This window comes from Pezoporus occidentalis, unplaced genomic scaffold (assembly GCF_034315485.1).
Source record: "Pezoporus occidentalis ecotype Australia unplaced genomic scaffold, CSIRO_AGI_Poc_V1 ctg68, whole genome shotgun sequence".
Lineage (NCBI taxonomy): Eukaryota > Metazoa > Chordata > Aves > Psittaciformes > Psittacidae > Pezoporus > Pezoporus occidentalis.
In genome coordinates this window covers 751,739-771,780 of record NW_026916030.1, presented here as the reverse complement: position 1 = coordinate 771,780, position 20,042 = coordinate 751,739, and the positions used below count along the sequence as shown (strand labels likewise).

Genomic DNA, 20,042 nt, shown 5'->3' with positions numbered 1-20,042 from the left:
CATGAAATACCAAGTGATTCCCTAGAGCTCCAGAGTTCCCAGAGCCGCGATGCCCAGACCCTGGAGCGAAACATTAACCGAGATCTGCACTTTCTGTTACTGCTTCCACCAGCAGGCCTGTCCTGAGACTCACCAACCCCATTCCCAGAAGCTGCTAAGCTGAAATTCAGTCCTTCATTGCCCTGACTCAGGCACCCAAATCCCGTGTCCGCCCCTGGAGCTTTGCTAACATCTGAGCAAAGCAACTGCTCTCCAACCCTGCCCACCTTCCACCACTGCTACCCCAAAGAGCCTGAGAACTGAAGACACTGCACAAACAAAACCCCACAGCATCCTGCTGCAGATGGAGTAGGAAGGCAGAAGATTAAGGGTAGGTATAAAGCTCACTGGAGCGCAATGGGAGATGCCAGAACAAGCCCCTAGATACCTGCACTGCAAACACAAGCAGGGCAACACCAAGACCCTACCCAGGGTCTGCTGCACTTGTGCCATGCACAGAGAAGAAACCCAAGACACAGTCAGTCTTTCACGCACCATTTCAAGCCATTCTTCCCCCAGGAGACATCCCTCCTTCCTTCCCAGGACCCAACCCAGCCTCCCCCAGCCAGCTGCAAACCCAGATCTTTACAGCGCTTGGAGCCATGGTTTAGTGGTGGTGTTTCAGCTCCTGAGGGCTGCTGCTGCCACAGAGCCTGCAGCTTCTCCCCACTGCTGGTGAAACAGAGACAAGACTCACTCCATCACCTCGGTCTGGGAGTAATCCATTTCACTGAGTCTGACATTTGAAATAAATGAAGGAACATGCTCCCACCATCTGGAAAAGTGCACGCTGACGCTTCCAATCATCTGTGCAGCCACTCGTGAGTGTAAGTAATGCTTGGTATTTTTACATATGGAGAGAAGGTAAATGACACATCAAGGCATCAATCCATGCAGACAAGTCCAGCAGCCCAGCACCACTCCATATAGATGAGCACGAGGCGCGTTGAGTAGTGGCAGCAGCCAAGTAAGAAAATATCTGGGAGTCTGGAGACAAGGCAAATGCCAAGAGGAGTTATCGGATATTTTGAGAAGATTGATTTACACACAGAGCACGCTTGATATTCATCACTAAAGCAAGACATGAAGTACTTTGTAAGAGGGTACACACAATAGCTCAAAAGTAACCTGGGTGTATTTTACATGCCCTCATTTATTACTCCAAGGGATGAGAGACTTCTACTACAGGAGAACAGATTTTGTCCTTACAAAAGTGCAAAGGTCACAGTATGTTCCTCTTCCCTTCGTTAACATGCTGAGATCTTACCAGTGCAAGAGGGGAGGAGACATTCCCTTTGACATCAAGGCAGACATCCCAGAAAAGACTGCATACAAGTCTCAAACCCATGAGAGTTTGGGAAGGACTCTGCCCTTTTCTGGTGCCACCCTGGCTCCTCCAGCCCATTCCTGTCAAAATCCATCAGGATGTGCATGCAGAGAAGTGCCAGTTGTAAGTCCATTGCTACATGTGTGGATAATGAAACAATTATTTCACACAAAACATCACAAGTCAAATTCACCACTGCACCAATTCAAAGCAGCTGTGAACCCAGTTCAAGTGCTGCTAAGGTTGGTGGCATCAAAGAGGAGTTTAACCAGGACCAACCAGCCCACAGGAAGAAGCTCCACTAAGGCTGGAGCTGCAGTACCCAGAATGAGTCCTCCCTGTCCCAGCCCTTCCCTCTTGCCATTGGGCTCAACCCCTGCTCCTGCAGACATCCAGACTCATCACACTGCAGCCCTCAGTACAAAGGAAAAAGGTTTCTGCTTTTCACACCCAGCCCTTGGTCGAGCACCAGTCTCTCCAGTGACAACTGCCTCTGCCCTACCATCTGCCTCATGGAGCATCCTCTGCCCCATATCCATCAATCCATCCCTCCCTCTGCTTGCTCTGGGAGGCTTCGTGCATGACAGAACGTTTCTGAGTGTGGCAGCACAGAGGATGCTCTCAGGCCGGTCAGCCCCACATGTCCCTTCCTCCCAGGCTGCCCATCCATCACCAGCAGAGCTCGCAGGGGCACAGTGAGGACCATGGCCTGTCTGGAGCAGGCTATTTCACCCCCTGAGCTCTCCCATGATGATTTCTCCCTAGGCTTTACCTCCTAGAAGAAGAATTTTCCACATGCCTTGCTTCATCCTGCACTGACTGACATTGCACAGGCACGACATCCTGCCTGCAGTCACACTCTCCGCTGTCATTCATTGCTCACCCAAATGAAAAGTGTTGAAACAGATCTGATCCCCAGATACATTTCTTAGAGCACCTCTGTGGCATAAGAGAACCCACTTCAGGTGCACAGAAGCTCCCCCTCTTTTCCCAGGTCTATTTTCATTGACTAAAATTTCCTATAAGATGCCTGGAAGCTGGGCACTTTGCCACCATCAGAAGGAAAACAATCAACTCGAGCCCAGATGTCACAACAGGGGCAGGTAAATGGAGTCCCACATCCCACCCAGGCTCCTTAGAGGCCACATGAGCTAAAGCAAAGATGCAGCAGATTTCACCCCCCCAAAAGCAGATGTTTCAGCTTCATCCATGAAAAGCTCAGCGCCAGGCCCCAGACTGGGCAGCCCAGCTCAGGCAGCAGAGACTCAGCTATTTCCAGGCTGCAGGAATCCTGCTCCTTTTAGCAGCACTGCTGCTTGCTATTTGGGATGAGCGTCCCCAGGGCAGGGAGGGCCCCGGCTTGTCTGGCCAAGGCTTTGGAGCAGGGAGCCGCAGGGTCACTCAATGTGCAGTGTATTGGGAACTGCTGTTCTGACTCTGAACCTTTCAGAGCATCTCTAAGTGCTTGGGGTGAAAGTTTAAGTACCTTCAAATGAGGAGCCCAAAGCTCTTCATGGATATTTCCACACCCAAAACAAGCTCCAGTTTTTGTTCTGGTTCATATTCCATGGGGAAAATCTTAACCAGCACAGTGTTATCCAAGCCTGTTCCCCACAGCCACAAGAAATCACAATGGATTTTCCTAGGCTGAATCCCAATTAGTCTGTAAAATGCTCTGTAAACTGCAAGAAAATGTAGACCTATGGGCAATGAAGGCAGCGAGTCAAAGCAGTGGCAGAAGAGATGAATGGCTGTTCTGTGATTTAGGCCCGATGATTCTGTGCTACTTCACTGCCCAAAGTCCCAAGGTCCACAGAAGTCGGGTCCCAGCCCTGCATCCAGAGCTCCACGTGGACACAGCCCTGCAGCAGTGTAGGATCCACAGAGACAGCCTTGCCCCAGGGCCCTAGGCCAATTAAAAACTCAGTGTAAGCACCAGAATCAGACCAACAATCCTGCCCTGGCTTTCCCTTGGGTGCCCAGAAATCCCCCAAGCAGGGACCACTCAGAGCCTGGGTACCAAGCACCACATCCAGCATCCTCAGGTAATGCTGCCTGCAGGGCTTCTTGGCTCTGCCTTCTCCTTGAGAAAGGAAAAGTTGATCCTGCTCAGCCATAGCTCTGCTCCAGTCAGACCCTACTGTGGGAATGTCTATGGCTGGAAAAGCAAGGGATGGTGGAATGCTGCAGAGGACTTAACCCTTCTGCCAGTGCCAGCACTGAGGGATAAGTGCGCCTGCTGCCTCTCCTATACATAGTCTTGTAAGACAATAGCCTCCAGTGCATAAAGGCTCTGCTGCTTCCTGATATAGCTCTTTAATTAGAGAGGACTGGGAAAATGGATGTTTCCAGAGCAGATATGGCCCTTATTGTTTTGCTGGTTTGCATCCTGCAGGGAACGGGGACTGAAGCTCCAAGACAAGCCGGAGCCTGTTCCAAGCGCCGGGGCCGCTCGCTCCTCCTCCAGCCCCAGCTCCTGAGGTCAGCAGGGAAAGCATCCAGCGCTTGCAGCAGGACAGACTGTTTCAATTTAAGCGTTTGAGAGCGGCAGGGAGGGACTTTCTCCCGACGTGCACAAGACGTGAGCCCTCGCCTCTCCCCATCCCTGCAAACCCCGGCAAGAGAACATTCCGAGCAGTTTTCCTATGCGAGCACTCGCCAGCGAGTGCCAAAGGCAGTGACACGGATGAAAGCCGCTTCCTCCTCCCACACTCACGCTGCTTCTGGAGCACAGGAACAGCGAGGGGATTCTCCGTGATCTGCCCTCCCTGTTACAGAAAGCAGAACGTCCAACAGGATCGAGGGTGAAACAACACCAGCCTCATCGGGAACAGCATCTGCAGCCGCGGGGCTCCAGGCAAACAGTCCTTATCCTTCAAGGAACCCACAGCTTTCCAACAGCAGACACCGAGCAGCCCAGGGTCAGGAACAGACGCTGTGCTTGGGGAACCCCAGGGGTACATCCCTCACACCTCCTGCCTGCAGCGGCTTCTCCCACCCAGTCCCGCACCAGTGAACACAGAGCAGCTCTGCTGCTCCCACGCATCCCATGCTGCAGAAGCTGTGTCCTGCCTGCCTGCAGCACATCCACCACCACCTCAACTGCCTGCAGAAGGCTTTAACTCCCATTAATACCAACACTAAAGTCACTGACCCAGTGCCTTTGCCACACAAGCCAGGCACAGACCTCCCATGCCCACGAGCTGCAGCGCTTGGTCAGCATCCTGCTATTGCATCATTAGCAAGTGAGTCCCAGTTCCCAGTCATTTGATATCACGTGGAATTTGTTGAATTTTGGGATCAAAGCTACACTGGCAAATTCACTTGGAAGCTGTTTATGGAAGTAATCTTTCATTAGATGGGCAAGGAAAACAGCTGGCTTGATTTTCTACTGAAGGTGTATTTTGAGGGCAGAGATTAAGGCAAGATTCGGAAGCTTTAGCTGGCTTTTGGAGGAATCTGGTTTACACCAGAGGAGTGGCTTCAGAACAGAAGAATCCCGTGGCTAGAAATAAGAATTTAAGTATTTCTGGGTACTGCCTCTCAGGACTCAAGTTCTGCCAAACACCAAAGCAGGGGGCACACAGCATGCAGGGCCGTCTGCCCCAGCACATCACCTCCTCAAACACATCATGGGCATTTCCCTTCAGTGAAAGGCAGCTGGCCAAAATGCTGGCAACCCCCAAGAAAGGTGTTTTAGCCATGTGAAAAAGGAAACCCACAGGTACAGGAGCCCATGACTTAAACTCTGCCCCATTAAAAGCAGCGTTAGCAACTTCTGAACTGGATTGTGCGTCCTGGTCTCTCAGCCACCACCCCTGCTTTACTGTAACCGCCCCAGCAGTACCTATTAAAGGAAAACTGGCCACGTCCCCATCCCAGCCCTTTGGCACTACCCCCCGGAGCTCACCACTGCCCTTCCACACGTGCAACCCACGAGGCACATCCCCGCTGCAGTGCTCTGCCAGCGTGGCTGGAGCAGCGGCAGGGGGCACTGGATGAAGCTTTGGGGCAGGAAATTAAAATGCTGAATTTACAGCCGAGCATTGACTGTGGGCAGGGCAGGGATGGGCAGGCTCACACACACACACACACACACACCACACCACACCACCACCCTGCCCCAAGGATGGGGCAGGAACAGGGCTGGGACCCCACTGACACCCATTGCTCGAGGTGCACACGCTTTCTCACCAGCATTTCAAGACTAACACTGTCCCATGACAGCACCTTCACAGCACTACCAACCCTTGCTCTAGGTGTTGGAGGAGAGCAGCCTGACTGAGCACTGGGAGTCTCCACATTGGTTTGGAGGAGGCCTCTGCTTCTGGGTACCACTGGCCCTACAAAGCAGTTGAGAACAGGAGTTTGCCACCCCCCCAAGCTCCAACTCCTCGCTTTGCAAAAGAGCAGCGGTGAGCCCAGCACTTCAGAGCATCACCCTGCCTGTGCCCAGCCTCCACCAGTAGCTGTGGATGCCTTGGAGCCCCAGCCCCTTGGTGCTTGAGCACTTGAGCAGATCCCAGCCGAGATTCCCCCCGTGACACCCCAAGCACAGTGGAATGGAGCTGCTTGGCACCAGCTGAAACACCTCGCTTGGAAGCACCTTTTTTTCCATTTCTTCTGAGCAGAATGACACTTGTATTCACAGTGACTCATCTCCTTGACCTTTCTATTCACTCCTAATACTGCAAGCTGGAAATAAGGGCATACAAACAATGCATTCATTATTCAGCTGGTGAACTGCAGCCCTCAGACCAGATCTCTCCCCTGCAGCAGACAAGAGCACACAGAGCAGACGTCTCATTCCAGCACGTCCAGGACGAGCCCCCTCGAAGGCCACACAAAATTCATATCTGAGGGGTGCAGCTGGAGGAGCAGCACCAAGAATCACCACGTAAAACGCTGCAGGAATACCAGAGATGCTGGGAAACCGGCAGTGTCACCTCCAGGAATTCAGCTGCAAGGAATTCTTACTGAAGTATTGTCTTGGAAACAAAAAAGGGGGTGGAGGGAGGAAGAGCAGGGCAAAAGAGGCTCGGCTCTCTCCTCTATACCCACCCTCAGAAAGCAGACACTCCAGCTGACACGCAAGTGAGATGCTAAATCTGGGCACTCAGACTGCACCTGACAGGGGTCCAGAGCCCTCCGTGACCTCCCTGCCCTCCTCGGGTTCCCCCCAGCCACTCCTTGCAGCATTGCCTGCACAGCTGCAGGCTCCCCCGGCCTCTGCGAGCTACAGCAGGGGAGTGCAGAAAGGCAGGGAAGGAACAGGGCTTCAATGAGTTCGTTTAAAAGCCAAGCCAGGATGCTTGCTACTTTACATGCCCTGACAAAAAGGGCATCTCCCTGGCTGCAGGCACAGCTTGGTCCTGCAGGGATGGTGCACAGGGTCAGCCCGAGCTAGCCAAGATTTAGCTGCATTTAAGCTTGGCAGATCATCCAGGTCTTCAGCAAGCTGCAGCTCCCTAAGGGGAAAAAGAGGTTCCCCAACCCTGCACCCTCATCCCTAAGCAGAAAACAGGGAGTCCCTTTGGGTGACATCCAGAGCAAGGGCGAGCTGTCCCCTGAGCACAGCAAGACTAAGGCTTTGCCTCCGCATCCTTCTCCAGTGCATCTAGAGCAGCAGGGCTGAGCCCCACAAGGAGCACAGAATCAACCATGGGAGACTTCACGAAAGCAAACCCAGCGGGGTGAAAAGAGCCTGGGGCAGAGCACTCAGAACAAAATACACCGGAATGGCTTCCACATCAGCAAAACGGCTGAACATCAGCACCCCACAGCCATCACGGCGGTCTGTACTGCACACCATCATGTCACCTGGAAGAAACCCGTCCGAGTTCCAAGCCCAAATCCAAACAACCTTCTGGATTTGCAGGGTGAGGCACTGGTGTTGCTCGAAGGAAAACACCATCCCAGGGAGGAAAAGTATTTTAGAAGCAGAAAACTAAGACCACAACCACGAACATAACCTGGGGCACAGGGATGGAAAGAGACTCCTGGAACTTCACTGCCTGAAAGCACGTCTTGGTGGTGTATTGTCAGCACTAACTTTGTGTTAAAGCAGCACCACAATGGCAGGTTCCATACAGGAAGACAGGATCAGGCCCAGGGCATGGGAAACAGAGACTTGCCTAAAGGACTGGGAGAAAGTCCACAGCAGAGTTTAGGAACCAGCACTGATGCAGCTCATCCCACCCATTCACTCCCCAAGCCACCCTTTTTCTCTGCAGTTTATTACACAATCTGGCAGGATAACTCCACCACTGCAGATACATGAATGCCATTGTCCCAGCTTAGAGAAGTTCCATCTCACCATTGTGACAGCTTCCAGACGATGCTGAGAATCCTCTTGGCTTCTGGAGGCAAAAAGAGCCCGGACTGTGAGCGACCAACCTCAAAAATGCCTTTTGTGCAGCTCCTTCATTTATTTATTTTAGTTCTCAAGATTTTCCAGACACATCCACAGAGAAACCACAACATCACTTGGACACTTCACTCGGGGCTCAGCTCCATTTCAAGAGCCTCACAACTTGCCAACAGTAACCCAGTGGCTAATTATACCATGTTCCCAACTGAAGGTTTTTCCATACAACATTAGGTTTCAACCAAGTTTTTCCATTCTTTCATGTCTCGCTTCTCCTGGGTTTGCTCCTTCTTCACTGGCTTTTTCTTTGTTTCACAAAGGTTTATTTTGTTAAGAGGAGCTGCTTGCAAGCCCAGTGCCCATCACATCAGCTGGTAACAGTAAAGCCTTCGACACAAGGCAGTGTCCGCCCGGGGTCTCCTAAAACCCCTCCAGAATGGCACCAGCATCCCCCAGCACTGGGGTTAGGGTTCAGTAAGAGAGCTGAATGACAATGTCCCATCCCTGGCAGTGCTCAAGGCCAGGCTGGACTCCAGGGCTTGGAGCAAGCTGCTCCAGTGGAAGGGGTCCCTGCCCATGGCAGGGGTTGGAGCTGGAGGAGCTTGAAGGTCCCTTCCAATGGGATTCTATCAGCTACGCAGGTAGTGCAGGGAACCCAGCGGAGAGCTCAATGTGAGCTCCACAAGCAGCATACCCCCGCGTGCACGTGCCCCTGACACTGACTGACAGTGGGACAACTCCTGCAGGTCTTAAATTTGCCCCAGTTCCAGCAGGAGCCTGTTTAAGGCCTCAGCATTCCCACGATACCCTCAACAGGAGCAGTTACCGAGCTGCAGCAGCCAGGGCTTTCTTAAACCCACGAGCAGAGGTCTGCACCGGGTATAAGCATGGACGTGGAAGCCTTCCTCCACTGAGGGAAGTCCGAGGTGTGTTTTGTGGTGAATTCCTTGTTTATTGCCCAAACAATCCTCATTCAAGCAGCAGCCTCCAGTTACCAAAACCTGGGTACTGAGGTTTTTTATTGAGGAGTTTTAACCGTGTTTTCCCCAGAACCCAAACACTTGAAACCTCTTTGCAAAACACTTGTGTACAGAACAAAAGCTGCACCCTGAGGATCAGGCTTCTCCTGAACAACCGAAGCAAGAGCACACGTGGGCGTGTGTACGTATGTGATGAAGTGCCAAATTCATACTTGCAGCGCAGCAGGGATTTCCCCTGTCTTAGGGGCTGCTGCACTTCAAAGCCAATTCACAGGGAGCACCTCCACCATGGCATACACAGACTGGTCCTTGCTTTTCTACAGCCAAGTATCAACCATCAGGTCAAAGAGGCTCCAAATGGGACCCTCTGGAAGCCCCTGGATGCCTAGCATCCCCTGCCTGCATCATCTGCTCGACCAAGATCCTGGTCCAGCTCTGCAGCTGCAGTTTGCTGCCAGCCAACAGCCCCTGGTGCTCAGCTCCCTGCTCTTCCCAGGTCCCACTGCTCTCCAGATGTATCCACAGGCAACCACACCAACACATGAATAATAAACCCATGAATCATTATCGTGACACCTCACTTGGGCACTTTTACACACACACTATCCCCTGTGGCCAGCTGGCCTGTCCCCTCTTCCCTTCGTCACCCTTACAGGTTCTGCTCACGCAGCAGTATTGCTCCATGCAGGGTTTCCAAGCGTAGACTTTCCTGTTTGCATGGTGTGGTTGACATTCATCCTCTACCTGCTTCAGGAAGGGCAGCACCATGGCTCAGCCCCAGCATCCTGATAGCATGGGGAGAGGGAAAACACAAGGAGCAGGGCAAAGAACCAGGGCATAACAAAAAGTAGCTGTTAAAAGAATTACCAGTTTACTCTATAGAGGGAAACCCCTCAGGCTGAAGAGCAGTTCCTGGAAAGCATTAAAGCACTCCCACAGATTGATTTCTAAGTCCAGAAGATTAACTAAACCTCTTCTATTTACTTGTGCTTCACACAAATGCCTCTGCATGAGGGGCATATGCCACAACAGCACCTTCTGCTTCTCAGCATCTGCTGCCACACTTGGGCTCATCTTAAGGATTCTATCTGTAACTCAGAGCAGTTGTGAGCACACACACTGTGAGCCTGTGCCCTGAACCCAGGCTGCAGGACAGACAGGGCCACTTTGAGTCACCAGAGACAGAGAGCACCAGGACCAGATCACATCTTCAGTGTTAGAGGAAAAAGCCAGGTACATGCTCCCGAAGGCAACAGGACATCCACGGGCCATTAAGAGTCTGGGGCTCTGGGAGCGTGGCAAAGATTCTCATGTGGAGGTCCGTGAAAAAGAGAAGCTACTTGAGAATTAAAGCTTAGTCTGAACATCACAGACACGGCGCTCAGCCTTTGAAAGGAATGAGCCTGAAAAGTCAATCTCCAACAAAAACAGCATCTAAGGGGCAAGGACAGCACCTTTAAAGTAAGGATGCGCATCCCCTTTGTCTGCAAGCAGTAGGAGTAACACCAACACAGTCTTGTTTACTGGGGTACCCTCCAGCATTGCAGAGCAGAGGCAGCAACTCCAGCCGTGACAGCGCACAGTCGGTAGCAAGGGCTTGGAAGTCACAGCATCCAGTTCCAACCTGGCACTGCACTGACAGCATAACCCGGGTTTTACACTGGGAATCAGATCTGCCTCACTTCCAGACTCACACAATCCGATTGCTTATGTAAAACAATACCAACATTTCTGATTGGCAAAATATTCAACACTTCTGACTGCCCAGATACAGACTGTTCTTTACCTCACTGGAGGAGTGGGGAAGAGCCAAGGGGAGAAGCAGCAGATGGTAACAGGACACTTGATAGTTTCCAGCATTTTTATTTCTCTTAAAGGGCATTCCATGTATCCCGATTCCACTTTCCTTCGCCGCTAAAGGAAACTGCTGCTTCCAAAAATTTTCACCCAGAAACCTGATTCAATTTTATGGGGATTTGTGGAAGCAGAGGCAGATTCCAGCTTTGTCTGCGGGTTAGATTTGGGTGACATCATCTGCTAAAATATGGGAAAATGTGAGCTGGAAGGGCAGTGTTCCGAGGCGCTCAGCTCGTCGCCTTGGACAGTTATTCCTCTAGAAACCCTCCCTGCAAGGTGTCTTTCCCCTTTCTTTGTAGCCAACTGATGGATCTATGACAGATGACAGAGGGGGTCCACCTTTCTCCATACAGAGAAGCCAACTAAACTGAAACTGAAACAGAAACAATCTGAGCTGAAATCAAAGATCACTTGGAAAGATGGGGAAAAAAGCTATAAAGAGCCTTAGTCAATGCCATCAGCAGCCCCAGTCTGACTCCTCCCTCATCCAAATTATCTGATGTCCTATTAGGAGGCTCATTAGGAAACCTCAAAGCCTTTCACTGCAAAAGTCACTACTTGGAGCTGCCCATCGGCCCCACAATAGCTCTTCAGCCCTGCACAGAAACATCAGCTCCCACCAGCTCCCTGCAGCTCACAGCTGGAGCCACAGGTTTCAGCAAAGCAGCCAGGTAACTTCTAAAAGGAGCAGGGCTGAAGCTGCCTGACGGATTTATACCAATGGACAGAATGTGTGAGGATGTTCCGAAGCCATTCCAATAACAGCATGGACAGGAGGAAAGGGGAAAAATATCCTTTGGAATGGTTGAGAGAGGTGATAACGCAGTTTTCAACTAATACAAAGCAGCCTGATGAGGTGGCTGCACGAGAAGGGCGCTCCAGAGGGGCAAGTATTGCTCCAGTATCCTAATCACAAACTGCTCCGGCAGCCCCATACTTCTGCTGTACAACAAACTCTCACTGCAGCCCCAACCGCCGTTAACTTCACCAACTTCTGATGGTTTAGAAATGGTTTGTTCCTCAACCAGCAGCTTATTTTCCATCGTGCCGAGACTCTGAGCAAACCATTCATGAAAGCATTCCTCGCACGCCCACCTTTTCTTCCTTAAGGTCATTTTAAGAACCTAGAAATTACAATAGTTCATAATCCCGCTGCTATACACAGAATCCCACACGCATTCGTCCTGGTAACACACAAACCACCCTGCAAACACTGGGCTTCCCGGGGAAAACCACCCCGAGCCCACAGAACTCAGGCTCAGAAGCTGGATGGATCCCAGAGCTCCACTCTCAGCCCTTCGCTGTTTCTCATTACCCCGCAGAGCTCCACTGGCTTAAACTTTTCTGGTTTCAAAATCCTCTTTTGCCAACAAAGTGCTTCAGAGCCTGCGCCCTTGAAGCACAAACTGAAGAGACCCCGGAGCACCGCGGGCTGGCTGCTCCAAACTCAGAACTTTTCCAGCAGAGCCACGGCTCTCCCCCTGCCCTGCCCTGCCCTGGCAGTTCCAGCCCACCAGGGAAGGCAGACATTTGGAAAGCAGAGCTCCACGTACTCAGAACCCAAAGCATCGGTGGAACGAAACGAAGTGGATGTCCCACTCCCGCGGGGTTAAAAAAGACATTCCAGGGTTTTTCCTGGCTGCGCGTGCAGGGCTGCTGCACGTCTGGCACTCTGCAGCTTCCTCTCGCCACGCTCAACAGCCACGATTTTAGAGAGAAACCCTACAAACAGGGGCTGGGGAGGACCGGGGGGTGCCCGACTCAGGCTCCTGCGCCCGCGATGCGCGCAGGGAACTGGAGCTGCCGCTCGCTCCTGCGCTAAAAGTTTCTTCTCCCCAGGGAGAAGGCACAGGGCGAGGCGAGAGGTCTCCAGCTGCCTCAATACCGATACAGCCGCCGACAGAGCGAGAGCTACGGCTCCAGGAGCACATCCCGACTTCTGCCCCACAAAACCGAGCCCGGCAACAGGCGGCCCGGCTCCAGAAGGCGCAGAAAGTTTTGCTTTAAGTTTTCTCCCCCTTTTCCGGGCCCCTGACAAATGGCATTCGGAGACTCGGGCGGCTGAAGGAGGCTCGGGGGTTTCTTTCCCTTTTTCCATTCTTTTTTTTCCTCTGGAATGCAGCGGGTCCAGACAAACGTTTTATCCCGCACAAAGCCCCCCCCCCTCCCCGACCCCGCAACGCCGCTGTCCCGGGGATGCGGGGGCTCTTGGATGGTCCTTACCTGCCCGGCCGAGGGACAGGGCACCCAGCAGCACCAGGGCAGCGGGCACCCACCACCTCCGTATCCAACTGCGCCGTTTCCACCGCGTGTGCGTATCCATGGTCCAGAGAAACCGGGCACCCGCTCGAGGGGGAAAACCAATAAAAATAATAATATACAGCTATTTACAAGCCCCCCCCCCGAGAGCAGCCGCTTTATAGAGCCATGGGCGGGCCGAGGGCAGCGGGGGCTCCGCACGTCCGCTCCGGCTCCCGCCGAGGAAAACTTTCCTTCCTCTCCCCCCCACCCCTTTTTTTTTCCCTTCTTCTCCTTCTTTTAAGCCCAAGGCCGGAGCCCGTCAATCCCGGAGCAGCGCAGCCAACCGGGAGCGGGCGCAGCGGGCCAGGAGCCGCCCCCAGCCCGCCCCCGGTAAGTTTGAACGGCGCGGCCCCCCCCACCCCAGGAATTCCATCGGGAATCTGCTCCCCCCAACCGCCAGGGCTTGTGGAGCGTGGAAAAGGCGAGGATGTGGGCAAAGAACGAGGCTGCGGCTGCAGAAGTGCGGAAGAGAGCCCAGACCTCGCTGTAGGACTAGGTCGCACAACACTGGGGACCCTCAAAACCAAGCTCAGGTCATCTGGAGACCAGAGGTGGAAACACCAAACACAACCCTCTCCCGTAAGCACTTTGAAGGCTCTTCCTGGTATCGGTACTTGCTATACCAGCGCCATTAAAGGCCTGAACATCATTGCCAGCACACATCCAGGTGACAGTCACACCTCCTGTGACTTCAATGGTTGCAAAGATTTGTCACGGAGCAGTGATTTCACCTATATGCCAATACCCTGGGCCACAGGAGAGCATCCCAGCCCTCCTCAGGCCTTGCACAGCAGGATCCTCAAAGGCTTCCATCATCCCAATGAAAAGCAAGCATTGCCATCACCCAAACTCCACAGTCTGCCTACCCTGGGCTCCACTTTGCTTGTCTACGCCTTCAGTCACTGTGAGAACCTGGGCAGTCACTGGTCATCCCGTTTATTACATACAAGGAGGGCAAGGCATGAGTTCAGAGTCACTTCTCCTATCCCTGTCTGACGAACTCCACACAAAAAGGGACTTCCGAGCTTTAGCTGTTCACTCAGGATAAGCCTGACCTTCTGGAATGAGAGTTACTTAGATGTATAATTGATGTCAAACTCATCAAAACCTACAAGCACAGGAGGCCAAATTCTACCAGATCAAGGGGAAAGGAGTGCTCCCAGTCCACTCAGTTTGTAGCCTAGCAAAGAAGTTACCTAATGGAGAGGAGCTGTAGGAAATCTCCCCCTCTGCCTCCGAACCCATGGAGATGCTTTCCCCACCACCAGCAGCCCGGTGAAACAGGAAGCAGTAGGGGATGAGCCACACGCAGGAGGAGAGTCTCTGCTGAAAGAGCCTTTCACCAGGGAGGTTAGAGGCAGGTTGGCTGCAAGCCCCTGAGCCCGGAGGCAGCGTGTGCTGGCTGCTGCCACGTGTGCAGTGGGGACCGTGCCAGTGGCACCCTGGGCACAGCCCTCAGTGAAAGCCCCCCAGGTCCTGCCTTTGATGAGCAACCTGTGACGGGACAGGTTGGATGGGGCTCGGAGCAACCTGCTCTAGTGGAAGGTGTCCTTGCCCATGGCAGGGGGATGGAACCGGATGAGCTTTAAGTTCCCATCCCAACCCAAACTAGTCTGGGATTCCATGACTAGAGGCTGGTGAGAGAAATTAAGCAACACTCCATATCCAGGAGCCTGGGGCAAGCTCTTCCAGTGCAACTAATAGCCGTGCAAGCCTGCAAACACCATTGCAGAGCTCCACGGGATACAGCCCAGCAGTGACAATATCCATCACCATCACACCTCCCTCCTGCTTGGGAATATCCCACTATACACAGCAAAAGCCCCTTCCACAGGTTCACAGCTGCCTCTGGAATGGAACAGAGAACCTGTTCCATAGCTGAGACACACTGCATGGCAGGGATTCCCCCCCCCCATTTGTATGGCTCATGAAGCATCTGGATATGGATCATCATGAAGCATATGGATATGAAACTAGGACGGGTAAAAGCACCACAGACTGAGGACTGCAAATAACCCTCCTCTTCCCAGTAACCCTTGATATTATGATGACAAAGTGATAACTTGATCCACAGTACTTATGTGGATGCCCAATCACCCTTGAGGGGCACTGACAGAGGTGGGCTCTGATTTCAGCCCCGGTTACACAACCACCAGGATCCTCGATCGTCTCACCCCAGCCTGGCATCTCGGAGCATACAAGCAGCTCATTGTTTTGGAATGAAACCCTGGTTTGTCTTCTCCAGCTCCAAGTGAAAATCCCACTAACACCTGAATGCTGTCACCAAGGGGTTGACATTCCCCACCCTTCCAGAGGAACACAGCTAGGGGAAGGGGGATACCTAAAGCATCAAACACACTGCAGACAAGGAAATAAAAGCAGCTCAGAGCAGCTCACTCGCACACCACTCATTTTTCAAGGGCTCTTAAGCCCATGATCAAGCCAGAGCACCCAGACCTGGACCCCCATCAGATGCAGCACCTTTTGCTTTGCACCAGCTGAGAACCCAGCTCAGGGAGCTTCTCCTGAGCTCTAGGTCTGAGTTCCCAGATGCTCTCCAGGTGATTTAGAAGCTTGCACAGACCTGTTGGCCCCTCCTTAACAATAGCAGAGAAATACGGAAACAGGCCTGTAATGGTAAGCTGGAAAATTCCAGCATCCACACGCCAGGTTCACGGAGCCAGCCCTCGGGTTAGAGTGGCCTAGATCATCTGCTGGTGTGAGCTCCAAGTGGGTTTACACGAGCTCCTGGTTGACGCCAACTCCAAGCCCTTCCAGCAGCCAGGCAGGGTAACGTGAATAGCCAAAGGAATACATTGCAGCGGAGGCAGATGGCCAAATATCTTTAAGGAACAGCAGTTTATAGAAGTAGTTTCATGACTACATGCATCTTGAGCCCAGCTGGCTGTTTATGGGATGGAGGAGACATTTGTGAGCTTTCAAAGGAGCTTACGATACATCGGTAGGGTTTGGGGGGGTTTAATCATATGCTATGAAACCAGACACGAGCATTGAGCCTAAGCCCCCCAAAGGGGGTTACTCTGTAGTTATTCTGCAGTTTAACAGTAAGCATGGGGATAATCAAAGAACAGCCCAAGGAGTTGCCGATAAAGGATTACACCCTATGGCCAGCTGATGGGACAGACTCAGCGTTAGAATTACCTGTTGTATAAATAACCAGGAAAGACAAAACTGTTCTCAGGAATTGTTTCAAATGCTGTTTATGAAGAGCACACACATCCAAACAGACAATTCTCCTCTGCGACCTCATCATCTGCCTTCACTCCTAGCAAACATATAAACCCAGTTACATCCCTACCCAGAACTCGAGCTGTGTGAACGGTCTCACGCTGAGGTCACAATCCTGCCCAGTGACCTCACACCCGTTGCCATGGAAACGGTCACTTTCCAATTCAGCTTAAGGAAAAAAGAGAATTTAGAGTCGAGACATCTTGGATTGAGAGACCTGAAAGAGAAATCTCTACTTCCCACTGAGGAAGCACAGAGCTCCATACTCTGTGTGGTTTTTAGCCTGAGCAGAGTGCTATTTATTGCATCACCCAGGACCATTCAGACCTATTCCCACCTGCTGAAGAGCTGCAGCATGGCAGCAGCTTCGCCAGTGCCCTAAAACCTTTCTGAAGGCACTGTTTTGAGCAGAGGCCATCACAAATCTGCAGTTATAGAACATGGTGACGGGCAGCACATCAACACCGGTGCTGCAATGCTGCAAGCCATCACACAGAGCAGACTCTTACATTCTAGTTAGGCTGCAGGGACCCGTGAAGAGATTCAACAGGTTTGTCCCACACATGGAACACGCACACCACAAAGAGTTCACGTTCTTTCTCCCAGAGACACAAATCACAACACACAGAAGCAGAAATACCCCTCCTGTGCTTCAGCACCTGCTTTGGCCTCACAGACCAGGCTCTACACAACAGCCCCATCCCAGCTGCTCTGCTGGAAACTCGGATCTGAGTTTTGCCATGAGGTGGCACCAGGACAAGCCCATGGTGGGAAGAGCAGCCAGCACAAGGTGGGGCTTGTTTTTTGTATGTTTGAATGTTTCGTAGTCAAAGAGGTTTGTTTGGTAAAGGAAATAGCATCATAAAGAGAATGGACTTTCCACTCCTCCTCTTTTTCCAGTGTTGTTGCCTTCTCTTCACTTCATGTTAATGACTCCAAGCCTTGTGTTTGAGCCGTATGATCTATTAAATGCAAAAGGACAAATTGCACCATGGTGCCTATTGAGAAGGATGAACTCAGATCACCTTCTGCTCATTTGGTTCCTCTCCATGCCCAGTGCCAGCCTGGAAGACTGGTAGGAGCTGCCATTCCCTCTTCACATCCCTGTGTTTTTATTTCCTCACGCCCTGTGATCTGCGGTCAATGGCCCAGGCTAAACCCTATATAATCTGTCTAGACTTCAGGGAGATAATCCATGGTGCTGCAGAAAGCTTTGTGTTAAACCACGGGGCTGCACATTAGCAAGGAGCTGTGACTTGCCCTGTGATCTTCACAGGGTCAAGAATGAAGAAGTTCCTAAGTGACTTGGACTAAACTCTCACTGACCCCAATGGAGGTTTGGTTGAATACAGACCACAGAGCTCATTTTGTAGCTCCAGTTCATCATAATCATGCCTGAAGATTAAAGGTGAGCCCAAGCCACAAAGCTTATGCACAGGTCCAAACCCACCCAGTGACATCTGGCTTCAGGGGTTGAGCTTGGATGCCCATTAGGAACACTTTCATCTGGACCACTGTGGGGCTCATTTCCAAGTCTATCCCCAAGGAAGGCTTTTCCGTTTTCCCCAGGGATGAATGAGGATAGGCAGGAACCAAATGAACAGATGACAATTTGCTTCTCGCACACCTCCACTTTGTTAATGGCGATGGTGCTGCCTCTGCATACGTGAGGGTACAACATCAAACAGGCAGGGTTCAGGGCACGTGTGGTATTACTGGATGGAAGTTAAATAACACAAAGTTCCAACTGGGATGTCAGGAAAAATAATCCTTACACTGAGATCTCCTCAGCCATGGAAGATCCGTTTGTGCTCTCAAAGGAACTAGTGAAAATCTTATTGCTTGAGTCATACCAAATCAATCTGGACAAACCTATAGACTGCTGGGAGCAATCCTGCCCTGGTGTGACTGTGGGTTGAGTGACCACAGATCTTTTCCACTGGTGCCTTTCACTAATCCTGAAAACATTTGGGTGAATGAATTCCACAAGGAATTGTGGTCACAGCACAGATAAGCCTCAGGGCTCCTGCTCCCACCACTGAGCAAGGAGGTTACAGCCTTTTCCTGCCTTCGCTGGCCTGTACAAGACATCCCAGCAGACCTCCTGCCTGCTGATCAAGATGCAGGATGCTCCTTTTCAGGCCAAGGAGCATCCTTTACTCAGTCTTACGCACACAAGTTGCCAATAAAACCACAGGTGGGTTTTCATCCCCGTAAGCAGTAACAACCCGAAAACGTGCATGTTCTGTGTATGCCCCAGCACACCCCAAATGAGCATCATTTATGAATTATTCTACTCAGGTCTAACAGCTGATTAAAGCGCCCCAGATTCTGATTGCCTCAGCTGATGGTCCTTTCATCCTCTGGCCCTTTCATCCTCTAATCCTTCCTCAAAAACAAGAATAGAGCAACCTAAAGCCTCCGGAGGTTATTTTACCAAGCACATTTTCCCTTCTTCAATAGTTCTATTAACCACGTACACCATTTCCAGGCAGCTATTGCCATTTATAATTTTGTTGCATTAACTGTACCAAAAATGGCACATTCCGTAGATTCCCCTTGATTTCACAAGATTACAGGTTCATTCCACCGAGGGCTTCTGCAGTGACAAACCCTTCATTTTGTTGTCTTTTTCCCCTTGCTGAAGTAGTGGTTTCGAAGTGATGAGAACACAGGGACGCTATGCGCACCACCCAGCTATCAAAAGGCAATTCAGGCTCAGCCAGCCTGAGCTCCTTTCTAAATAGAGAGGGGAAAGAAAATGTCAGGCAAAGCAGCCCTTTCTGCGGGTGAATCACTCGAGGAATCCAATCCAGCCTCCGAGTGGTCGCTAACATGACTAATTTTGACTTGTCTGTTCAGCGTTTCCAGTCAGTCACCTTCTCAGACGCATCGGCACCTTTCCACAAGTCCCCACAGGAACTTGCTCCCTTCTCTCCCCCCACTGATGAGTTTTCCAGGTTGGGAAGCTCTGGGGAGAGCCAGACAGCAGGGCAGAAGGCGCAGACATGGGCCAGAGCAAGGTGTCAGATCACTAACATGCTTAACCAGAGACCCAGTACTTGTACCTCCAGATCAAGCACTGATGTACTACCCCATGTCACCCCACCACCTGCTAGCCCCGCTCCCAGTCTTCAGTGGGGGTCCCAGGATGCAGCACCCACACATACACCTTATTTCTACAATAGATGCTCAACCACTGCTTGAGGGAGGATTCCTTTAGCACCGGTGCCTTCGTGCAGCACCTACAGTCTTCTGGAACGGTTACCAGGTTTTACAGCTATCTGAGACTGCAGAGCACCTCTCGCAGGGCATCCTGCTTCATTATATCTGAAGTCCAGGCCTGGCTTTGTTCCCAGCTCAGTTCAGACCCAGCAGCACCCTAAGCCCTCATAAAGCTCCTGTTTATGTCTTTTAGGCACTTCTAGAACTCATTTTTACATTTTTCAGACACCTTTGAGGAAGTCTGAGCAGTTTCAGCCACACATTAGATCTTCAAGATCAGCAGCGTGGAACGCTCCACCAGCATTCCACATCCCTTTGAGGATCACATCCAGAAAGGACATCCCTAAGTGTTCTTTTCCAAGGCATTCAAAAGAAACCATGTCAGGGAGTGGGTGGCAGACAGACTATGGTCTGCTCTGCTTCCTATCTTTGAAGTACAACTGAAGGTACCTTCCAGAAAGCACAGGCTACCTAGGTGGGTCTAGAGACAGGTTTTCTGCCTGCAGCGCCCTCCCCATAGGTGGATCCCTTGGAGCACCTCCACTTGCCCTGTAGGTTCTAAGGATCTTGTCAGGTTAAAAGGCTTTGCTGCATCACCAGACAACTTCAGGGTGCGATCACAGCCAAAGCTTTGTCAGGCCTCGAGGTTTAACCCTGGGAAGCAGCACTGTACCTGTTAGGGCTCTGCAGATGTATA

At 51.7% G+C, this 20,042-nt stretch overlaps 1 protein-coding gene across 2 annotated transcripts in view; it reads right to left on the bottom strand.

Annotated features, from left to right (window-relative positions):
* COL5A1 (collagen type V alpha 1 chain) overlaps positions 1-13,105 on the bottom strand; it is a 131,114-nt gene extending 118,009 nt beyond the window's left edge. For both annotated transcript variants that reach the window (XM_062641076.1, XM_062641077.1), the window contains exon 1: positions 12,794-13,105. In XM_062641076.1, coding sequence (XP_062497060.1) covers positions 12,794-12,893 — 100 coding nt within the window. In that variant the 5' untranslated portion in view covers positions 12,894-13,105. The remainder of the gene's footprint in view (positions 1-12,793) is intronic.
* Between the last annotated feature and the right edge of the window lie 6,937 nt (positions 13,106-20,042).